The sequence below is a fragment of the Psittacula echo genome (genome assembly GCF_963264785.1).
Source record: "Psittacula echo genome assembly, chromosome: Z".
NCBI classification, from domain to species: Eukaryota; Metazoa; Chordata; class Aves; order Psittaciformes; family Psittacidae; genus Psittacula; species Psittacula echo.
In genome coordinates, this window is record NC_137742.1 from 16,541,586 (window position 1) to 16,559,430 (window position 17,845).

Below are 17,845 nucleotides of genomic sequence, written 5' to 3' on the forward strand. Positions count from 1 at the left end.
AGTACTGAGTAAGTTCATAATCACTGCCCACCACCAGACACCCCAAATGTAAAATCAAATGGACAAAGTGAGACGTATTACTCAATTCACAACATGCGATGAGTGGAATTTCATTTGTATTTTTCTGCATTTATGATCAATATTTGTAATGATATAGTGCCTGAAGTGAGAATACGTAACTGATGAACAGCTAATATTTTAAACCTATATAGAAACATGAAATAGCATTTCTCTTAACAATGCAGAAAGTTAGAGGATACACAAATACTTGAGACCTGGTTAAAAATCCTGAGAAGGGGAGGAAGCATGCTAAAAGTCAGAAGTCAGGTTTTCGGTCCTGTAGGAGGAGATCTGAGCTTTTAAAAATGACAACTGCATTCAAAATGGATTTGATCAAATCATGCTAGTCACATTATTAGCCTCCCAAAAGCCCGAGGAGGGTAAGAGAGATGTTTCCACAATTGTTAAAAGTAGAAGAAAAATGTTATCAAAATTCTAAATATTAATAAAATTAATAAATGAAACGTTCCTTCTAATTGTAAAACATCTTAATGTTTTACATATATGTTAACATATTACAATATGTTAACATATTCAGTAAGAAAATTAAGAGGGGGAAAAACCCCAACCCTAAGTTATTAATTAAATACTGAAAATAACCACATATAAAATACAAAAAACCACAACAGGAGAAATTACCTTTACCCCAGACATGTTCTTGAGGTAGAACTTAATGCAGTTTGCATCCTATTTGGAATTTACAGCATTAGCTGCATCTACTTCCTGAAGTACAGTTATGGCACCAAGAACCTATTTTCTTTATGAATCCCTTGTTTCTCACTTGGAAGCCACACTTTTTTCTCTCTTTGCAATTTCAAATGCTCCGACTAAACTGCACTTCTGAAAAGCATTTTCTGAAAGGCTCTGTCAACTGAACTCTTCCCCATCTAACAGGAAAACTTTCCATCTCTGCTACTGCTACAGCTTCATGTATAGTGGCAGGGCTGCTTACTCCATTCCACAGTACTTAAGAAGCACCTGCCCCACTAGCAGGATGCTGTTCTCAATCCATACTGTGCACTGCGGTGACCTGATATACGATTTTCTTTGAATACACACGTAATCTGGTCAGAAAACTGTCAAGTGAAGAGTAACTCAGCAAGGCAGGCTTTCACCTTGACCGGTTTTTGATACTAAGTCACTGTGAAGCTGTAAAAACATGCCTAACACATCACAGAGGACAGAAGCAGTGGAAGCAAAACTAATGCATCTGGTACAATAGAAAACCTCTTAATGCAATATACCAAGGTTAAACTTGGACAGCAGGTGCTTAAACTACTATTTATCTTGGAAATACGTAAGACATTCAGTTTTTAAAGAAGGCTTCCTAGTAACAATTGACGTCTTACCTCTCTTGGTTGGCTGGCAATAGCAATGGTGCCATCCGTGTTGTACTTGATAGGTGCACCCCCTTCCTGCACCAGCGTCCCATAGCCAGTACTGGTGTAAAATGCTGGGATTCCTGCTCCTCCTGCTCTAATACGTTCAGCAAGCGTACCCTATGGGAAAACATATTTAAGAATTAATCACTTGGGAACAACAAATCAAACTTTGCTGAATGGGTAAATAACTTATTTTTACATCCTGTCATTTGGAGCTTTTCCTTCTGAACTTAGCAGACCATCGCATCTATTTTTCCTCCCATTTTAGCTCTCCTTTGTGGGACTGGTACTGGATACGGCAAGAAATGCTTCAGACATGGCCATAAATTGCTCAAGAGCACACAACTTGCTGTCAGCTCTCAAGCCCTAGCACTTTGTTGTGCCTCCTCTCCTTCAGCTCGTTTCCCAGTTCATTACTGTAAGTACAGAGCTTTTTTTCTCTTTCTCAACTAAATAAGCTAGAAGATCTTTTGTTTTGCAACAGCTTAAATTACAAAAAATATGTTTCTACATAAATACAAACTACATAAATAGGTTTCATTCTCCAACATCTTAAGAAAAACTTCATACCTCACTCCAAGATGAATCAGCCATGCACAGCAGATCAAGAAAGAGAGTCCAGTGATCTAGGTTGCTCATGCTAAGAATACCAAGAAGCTGAGAGAACAGCATTTCTGCTGTATTTGGCCACCGAATCTACACTCTGCTCTATGTCCAACTGTACCGTGGATATTAACAGTCCAAATTTCTCATCAGTCTTAATTACAGATTTATGGCCAAAGACATGTCTGCCTGCTTTTCATTAGTATCTTTTCTTTTTTACTTTGTTTCTTTTTATATATATATATATAAAATATATATGTATTTCTGGATTCCAAATAAGAAAAGACTGTCACGGTCAATTATCTATCTTGGCAGCTTCCGAAATACAGGTTGCATTTTCACCAGTTATCTTGCAAGAAACACAATGTGCTTCCAAGCAGCCTTCACATCTCAAGATCTCACCAGGACCTCTCCCTTACAGTGTAACAAGGACACAGTAGTCCCCCATTTTGCCTGACGTCATACCAAACTTGAAGAGCATTTTCCAAAAGCCTATTTTATCCTGAAACAAATATTTCAAATCCCACATATCCTAGCAGGTCATTAATTCACCTGTTTACCATTGCACACTGTAGACCCAGTATTTTCATTCTGGATCTACCCAGCTTGTCTGTGCAGTCCACAAAATCAATTACATGCCTAAGGAGTTCAAGATCTTCTAGATGAAAGCATTCAACATTAAGTAGGAAAAAAAAAACCAACAAATTGTGAGATTTGTGACTTTTGAAACATGGGAAGTGACAAGTGCCTGGTTATTTCCTGGCTGACTGGGTATAAAATGAGCTTTTCTGTCCATCTCTGAGATTCTAAGAGATACTCCCAAGAGATGGACTCTTTTCCGGAAAAACACAGGACTGTTGCTTTACCCAGACACTTCAAAAAAAATAGCTGTTTAAAGCCCAAAGGTTATGTGTCACCACTGGAATTGCCATACACTAACATGCTGTATGCTTTAAATTTAGAGCACTGATTTTACAAAGCTAGATCTCAATAGAATGTGACTAATACTCATTATTTTAGCATCTCATTGCATTCAGGCTATTTGGGTAGCTTGGCAGTGCTAAAATAATTAAAACTATGTTGCTAAAAAGTAAAGTTGCAAATACTTGCTGATAACTCTACATATTTATTTATTTAAGATTTAATGATCAAGCCCAAAAGAGTTACGACTCACAATGAACTGAAATCCAATTTGATGTCTACCCACTAGATGGCAGACACTGCACACACAACATCCCCTAAAGCACACAACAGCTGCCACTAATATGGGAACTCAGGAGCTGCTTATTTTGCCGTTACATAGGCCATAGTAGCCTGCAGTCTGGGAAGAAGTACCAAAAATCAAACACTGTATAATAAAATGTCTATATGTGTATGTGTGTGTATATATATATATATATGCACACACCCGAAGTTAATATAATGTAACTAGCCATAAAAGGAATTCACACAATATGACCAGTCAGTTTTTAACAGACTCTTTCTTAACAGACTAGTTGCAGCGCACCTCCCATGAGCTTAAGAGGGTGTACTGGGCTTGTGTGGCAAAGTTCTGGTAGCACGGGGGCTACAGGGGTAGCTTCTATGAGAAGATGCTAGAAGCTTCCCCTGTGTCCAAATGAAGGCAAAGCCAACCAGCTCCAAAATGGACCCACTGCTATGCAGTGCCAAGCCCATCAGAAGCAGTTGTAGGGCCTCTGGGATAATATGTGTAAGAAAAGTGGGGTGGGGGTGGGAACTGTGCAACACCAGCTGCAGTCAGAAGACAGAGAACTGAGAATGTATGTGAGAAACAGTTCTGCAGTCACCAAGGTCAGTGAAGGAGGGGAGAAGCTGCTTCAGGCACCCCTGCAGACCGTGGTGAAGAAGGCTATCCGTCTATTAAACTCCTTTCTCCAAGTCACGTCTGTTTTGCCCATGACAATAACAGGTGAGTGATCTCTCCCTGTCCTTATCTCAACCCACCTTTCATTATATTTTCTTTTTCTTGTCCAGCTGAGGAGGGAGAGTGATAGAGCAGCTATGGTGGGCACCTGGCATCAGCCAGGGTCAACCTACCACAGGCAGCAAGTGCTGTCTGTCTTCACCATACATCTGCACAGAGGTGAAACATTTAGACTGCAGAATTGTTTTGCAAGAACATTTCAGCACTATTCTACTCAGTAGTTCAGAAGAAAAGAAATCACCAGTCTCCTAGAGACACTTCTTACCTGAGGTGTAAGCTCAACTTCAAGCTCACCAGATAAATACTGGCGTTCAAATTCAGCATTCTCTCCGACATATGATGACACCATGCGTTTTATCTGCTTAGTCTGAAGCAGAAGACCAAGTCCAAAATTGTCAACACTGCATGGAAAAAGCCAGACAATATTCAGCATTTATAACAGAGATTTGGGATATTCAAAGCACTTGATAAGCTTTCATGACTTAAAAAGACAGAACAAAGCTATCTCCTTCCATTTTAGACATAAAGAATTGGAGATAAAAAACAAATTCTATCTTTTAGAAGGAGAAACATCAAAGATACAATTAAAATTTAGGAGTCTAGTGTTCAGACCTCACCTCTTCCAAGGCACTGAATAGATCTAAAACTTCCTTTTAAAGATATTTCACATGTAACAGCTACAAATACCAACTTAACATGTGGTGTTATTTTACTTACCTGCTCCTTTACAAAGCCTTACTAATTAATAAAAAGTCATACATGGCATTATCTGGTTTTGAGTGAACAAAGAGCTATTTTTCATTTAAACTCTTACTCCTGAGGAAAAAGGCAAGTGATTGATTAGCAGCTCGATGAGAAAGGCACATTCACATTTATAGTGCTAGTCTGTATACAAAGCAAGAGAATATTTGTAGTTAAATTTTCTTATTACAGTAAGTAATTCAATTTGAAATTGCTTACTTCAGCAAAAGATATTAACACTGAGGTCAAGATTTTCTTGTCTGTATTATAATATCAGCTTAAACTGAATGCCAAAGATAACACATTACATTTTTCTTGTTTCAGTGCTTCTAAATTCTGATATTCTGAAGACATTACTCTCTATTAGTCTTTAGAAATTTTGTGATGTTTGTCACCCTTTATTGTGTACTGATGGGGCAAGAACATATTTCAAGAGTTCCTGTGACCAAGGGTAAAAGAACTTATCTCAGTCTGAAAAAACAGTAAGTTAAAATATAAAAATTGAAATAATCAGAATGTATTGCAAAGGCATGTTTCTTTCACATTCCCAACACATTATGCAGGATGTTGGCAGGATGGCACGTGTGTGCAAAACTTCACTACATTTATGTTGGTCATGCAACACAAGTGGGGAACAGAAAGATGTCATGGTCCAGAAGCACCTCAAAAAAAGTGACATATCTCTACCACTAGATGTCTCAACTCAGTATAAGGACTTCATTATCTGCACAACGGCTTGAGATTTCGGCGTAAGAAATATTGAAAAATATCAAAGGAATACTTTGAGAAACCAAACCCAGTATCCAGCATGCCGTAACTAGCATGAACATGTACTTACAATATATGCAGCCTGTTGAAAACACCACCCCAAAGAAGAGCTCCAAAAAGGTTGTATTTTTGTAATTCTATTACTTGCTTTAATGAAATATATCCCTTTCCTGCAGAAATCTCACCCTTTTCATATTCTTACATCACCACATCTGCAATACTAGTTCCTTCTCTATGTAATCAGAAATGAACTTTTTCCATTAATGACCAGATGGAGAAAGCAGCGCATCAGACCTTTTCCCCTCTATTATTCCTCCTTATACCTTACGCAAATTATCAGTCAATATAGCCCCTGTGTGCTGTGTAAGCTATGGTGATGGAGAAAAAAAAAGAATGTAAAGGAGACATGTATAAGCACTGCAATACAAATCTATACTCCTCATACAAATGAAAAAAACTCCAAACAAACGAGCCAAACAAACCAAACAAAAAACCAAACCAACCAAACAAAAAACCAAACAAACCAAACAAAAAACCCCCACCTTACTCAAAGGTGGGGGGGAGGGGACAACAACTTACAAATCAAGATACATTGCTGAGTGAGCTGAAATATATTTGTTTCGCACAATGAAACAGTACAGATCAGAAGAAAGAATCCACAGAGCCACCACAACCAAATCCCACTTAATGTACATTAATATCCCACCACTTCAGGATCCATGTCAAGCATCTCAGCTGCAACCTTGTGACATCCTTTCAAAAGGCCAGATTAAAAAAGTTTACTGGTAAGCAATATTCATTTTCAAATATTGAAGTGGCAATGATGAACCCAGTTTTGCAACAGCACCACCATCTTATTGCTTGCCAGCATCAATGTCCCATATCACATGCTGCAGTGCTGCAGATGAAGGGACTGGGGCTGAGCAGAGCAATATCAGCATCACCTCCTACCACAATACTCACAATAGATGCATGGAAAGATGTGCAATCAGAAAGACTTCTCAGCTGCATTCAGAACAACGACTATTTTAATTTTAAGGTCAGGACTATTTTAAGAAGATGGCCCACTTCTATGCATACTCAGGCATTTTGGAAACTGCAATGCAAGGAAATGGAACAAGTTTTCTGACCTGGGTCTCTGAATTTATTCTATGTTCTTTAATTGTAAAGAACGTGAGTTACTATGAAAGCTTGCTCCACTCTCTGACTCTGACCTATAAAAAAATCAAATAAATAAATAAAAATCTAACTCTGATGCAATATTTAAAATGTCGCAGTGCCAAAGCCTTGAGACTAAAATGTGCGTTGCCTGGAAACAACCTCTATTTCTACTTCCCCACAGGAAAAGATTCCAGCGGTTTCAAACTAGAAAAGCTGGGAATAGAGAAGGAAGAGGAGTCTGTGAGCAAAGAAAGAGATTAAAACAAAGAATTAAAATACAAATGCCAAAACTTCCACTCATAGCAGGACAATTTCTCTTATAAGAACCACCAAACCCTGACCTGTCATTATAAAAGGTAGCAAGAAAATGTAGCAGACCAGCCAATACCTGATGGCAGTTTCATGGGCTTGTGTTACTGAAGTACTGTGTAGCAAAAGTACAGAAGTTAAAACCATGCAGTGCTTTATAGTGCAGTAACAAGTAGGGGCAGCTTGAACTGGATATCAAACCAGTATGCCACTTCTGTGCATCATTCAGGTGGTCAACATTGCTCTTACCACTGCAAAATTTGCAAGATATTGAATAGAAAGGGGCAGACAGGAGACTTTTGCATGCAGAGGACAAAATTCTAAGTGTGTGTTCACATGTGAAAGGGATGGCAACAAAGCTTCAGCAGATTCACAATGGTTAAAGAAATTTCTGTCTCATTTTACTAAGATCTATGATCCACCCTCCTACAGTCTCAGAAGCAGCTATTGCAGCCCACTGTCCTCAGTCAGATTTTGCTTATCATCCTGCAGGATCCCACATGGATACACTTGATTTTTTCATCTGCTATGGCAGGTATTTTCTCTCAAACAAAACTTAGTATAGTTACGAAGTCCCCCGTAGAAATAAAACAGAAAGTTGCACAGAAGTTAGGCTCTATCACACTCATCCCAAATTGTTCTTCACATCTTAAGTCATTCCTTTTTCCTCACCGCAAAGGCTGTTTATTAAACAATAAAATTGCAGTGAGGAGCAGTCACTGAGCACACAGGTCATACAACCTTATTTCCCCAGCACATTGAGGAGAGGAAATTTACCTTCAGAAAGTCATGCACCAAGAGTCTCTGACTGCCTGATAACAAAAAACTACTTAACTCTCAGGCACATTTCATCTTCAGAGCACCATCACAAAATCCAATTGCTGTTACTCATTTTATATGTTTATTTTAGATGCAAATTTCTTAAAAGAAATACAGCACTATTCATCTTTTTAAGGATGCAGTCTTCATTCAGTTTTCCAGCTAAAATACCCTTTTGCTTTCCATGCTCATCCTTCCCAAAACTCACTCTGAGCACTTCAGCCTGTTTCACACGTCCTATGTTTTTTTCTTATATTTAAATGTCCTAAGAAACAAACATTTCACATAGGAGTGAAAATGCGGTTCATAATATTATTCTCCCTACCCTTTGTTCGTCACCTGACATGCCTATCCCAGAATACAAATAAAATTTCCAATTTAGGAAAATTCCTTCCAATGTAGCATTTTTCATGGCAATTATTAGCTACTTGTTCTCCCTTTCCATATTTTGCTGCTTTCATGGTTCTGTTGGTTTAGGCACAAAAATTTCTTTGAACTTTTCAACTTAAATTATGATTATACTGAAAATATTACTATTGGATAGAAAGGGCATTGCCTGCAAGACAGATATTTTAGGGGTAACCATGAAAAGAAAACCAGATCCTTTAATGAGTGCGTGGATTGCATGCATCCTGTGTATCTATTTGAAAAGCTGGATTGAGTGCTTTAAAAATTCAAACAAAGGTGAGTGCAATAAAAATGTGTTGCCCAAGATAGGAAGGAAGAAGGCGTGGTGTAAGTTGATATAGTTGTGTGCTGTTGAAAGAGAGAAAGTACACATTAGTGCCTAGACAGAGAATGCATTCTTCAGCTCTTAAAAATGTTAAGATTTCTAGAAGTTTCCCCTTTCTGTATTAAGACAAAATTTGAATCAAGAGAATACACGAAACATATAGAAAAGAGATCTAACCTGGCACTCACAGGTAACCTAATTTCCCATTCTATTGATGTGGACAAGAAACATAAAGGAGGTCTGGTTGTTTAGTGACACATTCCTTCCAATTGTTTTGTTCCTTTCAGACCTACGAAACCTTCCTGTCAAAAACTAATGTCTGCTTTTTCTAATAAAAAATTTGGCAGAGATGACTTCCAGAAAAAAGACTTGAATGTCATGCTACTTTGACAAGAGACACAAGATGGCTTAAGAGTAGGGGTGAGGGTGAGTAAAAGGAGATAATTATGCTCTCCTCTCTCTCTCTGCATTTGTAAGGACATGTATATGTGTCTAAGAAAAATGGGAGTGGTTAGGACAGACTGGCTGCCCTCACTGGAAACACTAGAAACCCATGGTGAGCAGCATCAATTAGCATGATGGCTTCACTCCACATCTCTTGAAGAACAGCCCTCCTCTATATTAATTGTTCAAAGAATCTCCAGGAGCTACAGTGGATATTTCTGGGAGACCCTACCAAGACCAGAAGTCACTGGTTAAGAAAGATTAACATAAATATATGTGGTTTGGAGAATTAAAACACATTGCTCAAAGAGGAGATAATACAATGACCTACCTGACCTTGCTCTTCTCATAATTTGGTGATTGGAGGGATGGGAGGATAACTACATCACCCCTGAAGACTATAGGTTAAGACATTAGTCATCTTCTGGAGAACCATAAGCAGTCTCTCCAGGCCTTCAGCAGGTCCCAGTGCTGCAGAACTGTGTGTGAAGTTTGATAACAGATAAACCTGTTCCAGAGCTAGACATTTTCCTGACAAGAGACTAGGACTGGGAGAGGAAAACAACCCCTTCTATCATTCTCCAATTAAAAGAGTCTTCATCTTGTCTGCTTTACTATAGCATGAAACTTTATCAATATGAAAAAAGGTCGGAGATACCATCCAAGTTCTTAGTGTGCACATTTATAGGTCCACAAAAATAATCATAAATTATAATCCTGGAAGCACCACAAAGTGATTCTTTCTAGACTTTGTGCAGAAAATGAGTAGATGCCTACTAGATGGTGACTGCTAGAAGACATTGAACAAAAGAGCAGGCATGCCAAGAGTAAAATAAACATGGACCCACATACTAGTTCTTCAAGACTTATCTTTCTGAGTCCTCTAGTTGCTTCTTAACAGTGAGACTATGTCCCACAATAATCCCCCATGTTACACTAGATTACCAAGGAGCCAGCGCAGATGATATTCTCTTTCTCCTCCTTTTCTGTCCCCCACTTCCAGAAAGTGGAGGAAAGAATGAGAGCAAGATGAGGAATGGCAGTCAACTAACCTGAAGAGGAAAACAGATTCAGTTCATAGGAATGACAACTAGATAAAGGCATAATGTTAATTTGTCCCGTTGATTCTTGAGAAATTCTCTATAACCACCTTTTTTCTTTGCTGCTTCCTAGGACATTTTCCCACCTGTCCTAATGGGAATTTCTTAATGGAAAGCAGAAAGAAGAGACAGAATCTCTCTGAGGGAAGGTGACCAAGAAAAGAGAAGGAAGAGAGAAGTATGGGTGCTGCCATATGCTAAGGCAGTCTTGGTCAGGAGAAGTAAGAGCTAGGACAGAAAAAAGGGCAGTGGGTCAGCTCCCAGAAACCACAGAAATTGTCTCACCCCCTTTTCAGCCCATGGCAAAGGACAAAAGAAACAGTGCACTGAATCTCTCTCAGCTCAGCAGCCTGGGACTTCTGCCACTCCCAAGGGGAGAACAAATAATGAAAATAAGGGAGCCCAAGGTTGTGGGAACCATAAAGCCCTGTGCGCAAGTTGGAATGACTAAGCCTTAAACTTCCTCTGCTTCTCTGCAGTGTTTGACCTGCAAAATCCTCCACTACTAAAGCCTTCTTAAGTGAATTCTGTCCTTTCTTCTCCAGTAACTTTACCTCAGCTCCAGCCTCTCCGCAAAATGACAGTATTCTCCCCGCATCGTCCTCCTCCAAAAACAATGCTCCACTACTGCGGAAATGATGGAGGCATATAAGCCAAGTCCATCAAAAGATTGCAAAGGCAGCTAATTTTTGAAGAGAACAATTAAGTCAGCAGCAAAGTCTCTTCTTTCCACATAAATTTCCACTATGAAATCACAAACTGGGTTTTCAGTTCAACAAATAAAACAACTCTATTCAAAACTTTGAAAATTTACCATATTTTTACTTCTCAGTGAAGCTATATTGTACAGACTTAATCTGATAAGTATTTTCATTTCATCATTAATGCATCGTACTTCAAAAGTTTCCTGGCTGAAAGCCAGGTTAAACTTTTATTGTCACTTTTCTAAAACCAACTTCAAACAGTTCCTCAACAAAGCTGAGTTCTATACCTATTCTGTTTTCATTTGTAATCACAACCAGAAAGTCATAGGAACAGCTGATTTCTCAATTACGTTCCATGTAGTGCAAAGTTTAGTACAATTCATGCTGCTAAAATTCTAACTAACCTCTATACTAAAATCAGCAACATGATCTGGTCAGATTTTCAGGGATTTGCAGTTCACACAGTGTCACCCATTTAATAGCTATAATAAAGCACCTGATTAGGTATGTTACAATGTCCAGTTCTGGGCCCCTCAGTTCAAGAAGGACAGGGACCTGCTGGAGAGAGTCCAGCGCAGGGCAACTAAGATGATTAAGGGAGTGGAGCATCTCCCTTATGAGGAAAGGCTGAGGGAGCTGGGTCTCTATAGTTTAGAGAAGAGGAGACTGAGGGGGGACCTTATTAGTGTATATAAATATATAAAGGGGGAGTGTCATGAGGATGGAGCCAGGCTCTTCTCAGTGGCAAACAATGATAGGACAAGGGGTAATGGGTATAAACTGGAACACAAGAGGTTCCACTTAAACTTGAGAAGAAACTTCTTCTCAGTGAGGATGACAGAACACTGGAACAGGCTGCCCAGGGAGGTTGTGGAGTCTCCTTCTCTGGAGACATTCAAAACCCGCCTGGACACATTCCTATGTAACCTTATTTAGGTGTTCCTGCTCTGGCAGGGGGATTGGACTAGATGATCTTTTGAGGTCCCTTCCAATCTCTAACATACTGTGATACTGTGAAAGAATGAAGATGATAAAAAAGAGAAATAAATTGCTTCAAGGAATCAATACTGAAAATAAATATCTTGCTTCATTCTTTTGGCAACTTGTCATGTACAGGATTTTACTTAACTTCACTTCTCTCTTTCCACCAAGAGAGACAAGAGGTATTGGTGACCTTGTATTTCACTTCTGAAAGTATATTTAGATGTTTAAGGAATTTCTTTATGCATATACAAAAATGACTCACACAAGGTAAGATACTCTGAAGCATCACCTTGATCACATCTTTATGGACATACAGGCTTTTTTCCCAGGCCTTCAGAGACTTTTTCAGTAATATTTCACTTCTCTGAATCAACGGATTGTCAAATTCATGCCATTAAACCACTTGCCACCTTACTTTATGTGCAAAAAACTTGTAAACTCTCTGTGAATTCAGAAAGCAACTTCCACCTGACTATAAATTTTACATATAATTTTAATATATTTTAATATATATAAAGTAATATAAATACATATGTATATATATGCAAGTATATATAACATATATATATATATAAGTAATAATAAGGATGCAAGAACAAATATGGAGTCTATGGGAAAGGTGGCAGACATTTTGGTTTTGGCAGAAACACACAATTCAAAGTAATGACTGAAAAATGAGATAACCTTAAACTTTAATACAACTAACAGTTAAATATTTTGAATTTAAGGCAGGATTGATAAATGCTCAGAACAGAAAAATACCCTTTGTGTTTCAAAATATGGGGTGCAGCAAGTCTACTATTGCATCTGATTTCACATAGTGCCTTATCTGGAGATCTGGCAATTGCAAATAGCCCATTAGGAAAACAAGGGTAGTGTGTTCAACAGAACTAAATAACAGTGCACTCATGGATCATGATCAACAGTTCAAATATTTATTTCAAAGCTATTTTCTCCTTTCTTTTGTGTAACACTGTAACATAAAAAGAACTTTGAAAACAGCTAGGAGACCAAAGGTTCAAAAAGCTGGTAATGCCTTTTAAGAAGACAGCCTGAACCTGTGATAATCTGACAGCATGCTGTCAATCTCCTTCTACATGAACACCCAGCTGATTAGTAATTAAGATATTAACTGTGAGTTCTCTATTTTTACTGTAAGGGAACATCTACTGTTCAACACTATTGCATTCAAGAAGAATGCGTATTTAAGTCCCTAAAGCAGACAAAGCCAGAGGGAAGTAGCTCATTTGATACAACAGTCAGACCACACGTGCAGCTACTCAAGTAATGGACTTCATTTTTACCAAGTACAAATTCAACCTATTGACGTGGTAGAGACAGAATGGAAGTATTGATCTCAGAATGTGATTACAGCCAAAATTAGTTATCCATTTCATTAAGCAAAATCAATAATAATAATTTGGTGCCAATTTATTAAAATATCATTTTAAATGTTTGGCTTTGTTGACAGGTTAAGCAAAAATAGGTTTTGTTTCTAAATTTAAAGGGCTTATAATAACATAGCATCAAGGAAGTATTTAAAATATGAACAACATAGGCAAAAGAAGTTATAACGGAAGGTGTGACAGGTGGTATTTCAGAAGCACACCCACACACCATGGTATCTTTCTCTATCTCTGGTTCACAAGCTCCAGTTTCCCCTGAAGCAAGCTGTGTAAATACCAGAGATACTGGATATTTGTACTGCTTCCCTTTCAAACACTTTGCCTTGTTTGGCTTTGCAAAGTATAACTATGGTGCTGTTTCACTAGCTAGCACGAAGCGTATGCACTAACATAATCCACAGCAACAGAGAGTAAGTTTAGCAGTATGATGTTCTAACTTAGAGTGCCTAAGAACACTCCATACACTCCTGTACAACTTGTCCTTGGCAAGCCTTTCAAAGGCTGGAACAAGGACTTTACCTGCCAGCCATTATGTGACTTGAACAAGGATTTGTGGGAGGAATCTCATTGCTATTACACTGCAGCACAGAACAGTAGGGTGTGAACTTGAGAACATTCTTCTTTAAAGTTGTCTCCAGTCACTGGCAAGCATTTCTAGGCTTTGCTGAACCTTCTTTACAGATAAAAGAGAGTTGGTAAGAGTGCTTCAGGACTTCCTAATTACTGCTTTTTCCCTAGGTATTAGTGAAGCACTGTCTCCTTTGATGCTATTTTAGGTATAAACAGATAGCTCTGTAACACATTTTGTGGTTCATGCATATTGAAAGACATGTGACTTAATCCACACAGCTGCATGTTCTCCAGAATAGGTTGTCTGTCTACGTACTCGGTTCCCTTCCCTGCTCCAATTGCAAGCTGCCTGCTAACCCTGCTGCAGGATGAGAAAACCCAATTACAACCAATTACCTTCTGCTTGCTGGAAAAGCTAGAGAAATCAGCTGCAGTGAGGAAGATGAAACACAGTAAGGCATCAAGTGCAGCACAACAGCACCAAAACAAAACACACTGAATCCCGAGGCACGTTTGAAAGTAACACATTATTCATCCCACAAAGTACCTGACAACTCACCCTTTGAATACTATTGCTGGAGGATACATGATTGCTGTGCTACGTCAGCTTAAAATTTTAATTTAATATTGCAATATTTTTTAACATCACTATACTTCTGGACATGGTATTGGAAGATGCTTAAATGATATATACTGCTGTGATCAAGATCGTGACCCTATTAATGATGACATTGGTGTTTTAACCTGGTTCCCAAACCCTAATGAACTATAGCAGGAGAAGTTCCATATAACAGTAATACAACTAAAACAAGCAACAGATGAGACTATACTTTATTATGAGTTAAATTTCAAAATAAATAATGCTGTTCACCATGAGAGCAAAAGCAGGACTTTTACAAACTAGATTTCATGAAAATCTAAATGCCCTCAGGCATTTTCAAATCAACACACTGTTGTATAAGAAACTTGTCAGACTCCCGTGAATGACCATGGAAAACTAGTTTCAAGCAAAAAGAAATTAAATTTTGTTTTTCTACCAGCAACCAAACATTTTATAGTAATCATTCCAGCCTCAAACTCCAAAGAATTTTCAGGAAAGATAGCATTATTTCAATCAAAATTGATTCTAACCTGCAACACCACCAACGATGTGCAGAAATGCAATGCAAAATGTCTTCTTCTCCATTCTATTCCACAATGCTTCTCTTTTCACTTTTCCTCACACTCTAACCCTCCCCTCCAACCCAGGAGCATCTGTGCAATCTCTCTATCTACACATGTGTGTCATTCAGAGATAAGAGTATGAGGAAAGTGAATGATCTCTACATGACTGATCTTTCCACTCAAATTATTTCTGTCTCTTTCTCTCTTCTTTTTATCATCCAGTAGAAATAGCTCCCCACTGTCATGGTTTAAGCCCAGCCACTGGTGTGTTATCAGTGTTGTTCTCAGGCTAAAGCCAAAACACAGCACTGGATCAGCTCCTAGGTAGGATTAAAATAACTGTTACAGCTGAAACCAGGACACCTACAAGAGTCTAAGGACCATAAGATTGGCAGTGTATGTGCCAGATATCAACACAAATCATATCTATTACCCAATCAATATGCAAGAGCAAGCATGAAGGACAAGAGAAAAAAAAAAAAAAAAAAGAAAAAAAAAGAAGATAAACATACTGTAAACTTCAGCCTCAGAAGCCTGAAATACATATATAAACTAAACCTGTGGGGTTTGAATGGTATTCTGGTTTTAACTTATGTTAAAATGTTAAAACAAAACAGATTAAGATGCAAATCTATGGAGAAAGTGTATGGGAGATGTAATGACACAGCTGAAAATAGCACAAAGCATTATTAGATAAATCCTACCTAATTCACTTCTTTGGCAAGGCTGGAGGAATTGAAGGAGCAAGGTTTGACATCTATTTTCATTTTGTATGAAGAACAAGGTTCTTTATACCCAAACAACCTTTCTGGCTCACATAAACTTGTCTGTCTTTTATTCTAATGTAGATACACAAGAAAACAGTTTCTTTTTTTTCCCTTCAGCAATTAAATAAAGGCTGAGCTCCTACAGAACAGATGGGAGACTACCTACAGGAGAAAATGGCTCATAATTACAAGCATTATGAGTTTCATGGAAACAATACAAAATTATCATTATTATTTCACCACAAATATGGAATTCAGAAGTTAAAAGTTCACAGAAAATGTAATAATGCAGTATACATAACAAAGTACTGAACTTTCTGGACTCATTCCAAAATTAACATTTTCAAACAAAGCATATGGTTAATGCAAAATTCTTATGACAAAAGGTAAGACTTTTTCATACATATCAGCCTTTTCACATGAGCATAATATTTACTCTGTACTTAGCAAACCACAAAGATATGAATACCTACCCTGCATTATTACTGACTGCTGTTATTCCCTTTACCCCAGTCTTCAGTAAACCCCCAATGAGGTTTTCAGGAATCCCACACAATCCAAAACCTATGTAAAATAAAAGAAAATTGAGTATGTAACAAGTGTTTGAAAGAACACAGATTAATCAGAAGTCTAAGAATGTGCGCTGCTTTATTAAAAACCTTTTTTGAGCTGAACAAGCTCCTTCTAGTTGACTTCAATAAAACAACACTTCGGAAAGAGCTGCACCCTAGTACTGGAATCTTACAGTCTCTAGATGGTTCCCAGTTTGGAGGAAAGCCATTTAACCATCTCCGCTCACACACAAATGGCCTTCGGAGAAGGGCTCCAGGACCTTTATTTGTGTCCTATCCACTGTACTCAGTATTCCTTGTTCACTTTCTACCCAATTAATCTTCAATGGTTTGCTGCACATAACAATGTCAAACAGGAGGAGCAAGGAGCTCTTCCATACAGCCTAGCCTATAATTAGGTGATAAAAATCTGGGAAACTTAATGCTCTCAGGAAGATGTGCAACTGGAAGTACAGTAACCCAGATCTCCACCCCGGCTAAGGTGCCTCACACTCCTACCTATTATGCAAGAGCCCAGTATGCCTAAAATGAAACACCACACCACATCTGAGGTGCTTAAGTCTTAGGCCAGGCCACTACATTACTACCATTTTCCTCCCAACTACTTAGCCCCAGACCTTCTTTTGCTCCAAAAACAACAAAAAATACAGTAATTCTTCCTAGAGGAAATTTTACCTCATTTCACATCTCCAGTGAGGTTTCTCATGTTTCACAACATTATATTAGTTACTTCTTCAGTATTGAAAATCACTTGTAACTTACTACATAGAGAGATCACTTTTCTCTCAGTAGACTAAATAGCATGAAATTGTGGAAATCATATAGAATATTCAAAAGCTCAAGTCACAGTGAAAGTCAGTATGACACAACTTCTTTATTCCTGTGGAAATGCTACACATAACCATTTAGCGTAATGTTGATAAGTATTATCTTCACTTCCTACAGCCATAAACGTGTTAGGCGATTTGTTCAAGGTCACAGAGATCAACTCACTTGGCAGATATAGAATACAAGAAAAAAAAAAATCAAACTAAATTTTATTTCCTCACCATCTGAAATAACAATGCTAACTTCAAAAATCCTAAATTGATTTTCTGCATTCAAACCGGCATGAGTGAAGTCTAATCACTTCACTAGTGGGGGAAAAAAAGTAACGATTTTTCTAAGACTTTTTCTCTCCCCTAAGGCACAAAGTGGGATTTTCTCACTGAAAGAGTGTCCCCCTTTTAGCACAAACAGGAAATCACTTGTTTAAAATACCCACACAAGCATATGGATTCTCAAATTAGTTAATATTAAAACAAACATGGTAAACCAGTAAGAAGTATCTCATTAATATAATGTAGTTGCATCCAGAAATAATTTAAATATTTACCACCAACAAGTATAGTTGCCCCATTGGGTATATCTTTTACAGCTTCAACAGGATCAGTATAAAATTTGGTGTTGCGATGACAGCTAGTGGAAAAATAGTATCCAAAACTCTGGAACAATATTAAAATAAACAATTGAATTAATAAAAAGCATTACATAGAAGCTTTATAATAATGACCATCTCTCTGGATAGGTAAGTGGGAAAACATTGAATAAATATTGCTACTATAAACAGTAAA

At 37.9% G+C, this 17,845-nt stretch overlaps 1 protein-coding gene across 2 annotated transcripts in view; it reads right to left on the reverse strand.

Moving 5' to 3' along the window:
• Positions 1-17,845, reverse strand: part of OXCT1 (3-oxoacid CoA-transferase 1) — an 84,436-nt gene that overhangs the window by 64,143 nt on the left and 2,448 nt on the right. The window contains exons 2-5 of one of the 2 annotated variants that reach the window (XM_080637586.1): positions 17,608-17,716; positions 16,134-16,224; positions 4,256-4,391; positions 1,410-1,559 (exon numbers count right to left, since the gene is read on the reverse strand). In XM_080637586.1, coding sequence (XP_080493712.1) covers positions 1,410-1,559; positions 4,256-4,391; positions 16,134-16,224; positions 17,608-17,716 — 486 coding nt within the window. The remainder of the gene's footprint in view (positions 1-1,409; positions 1,560-4,255; positions 4,392-16,133; positions 16,225-17,607; positions 17,717-17,845) is intronic. The other variant, XM_080637585.1, reaches the window with a different exon arrangement.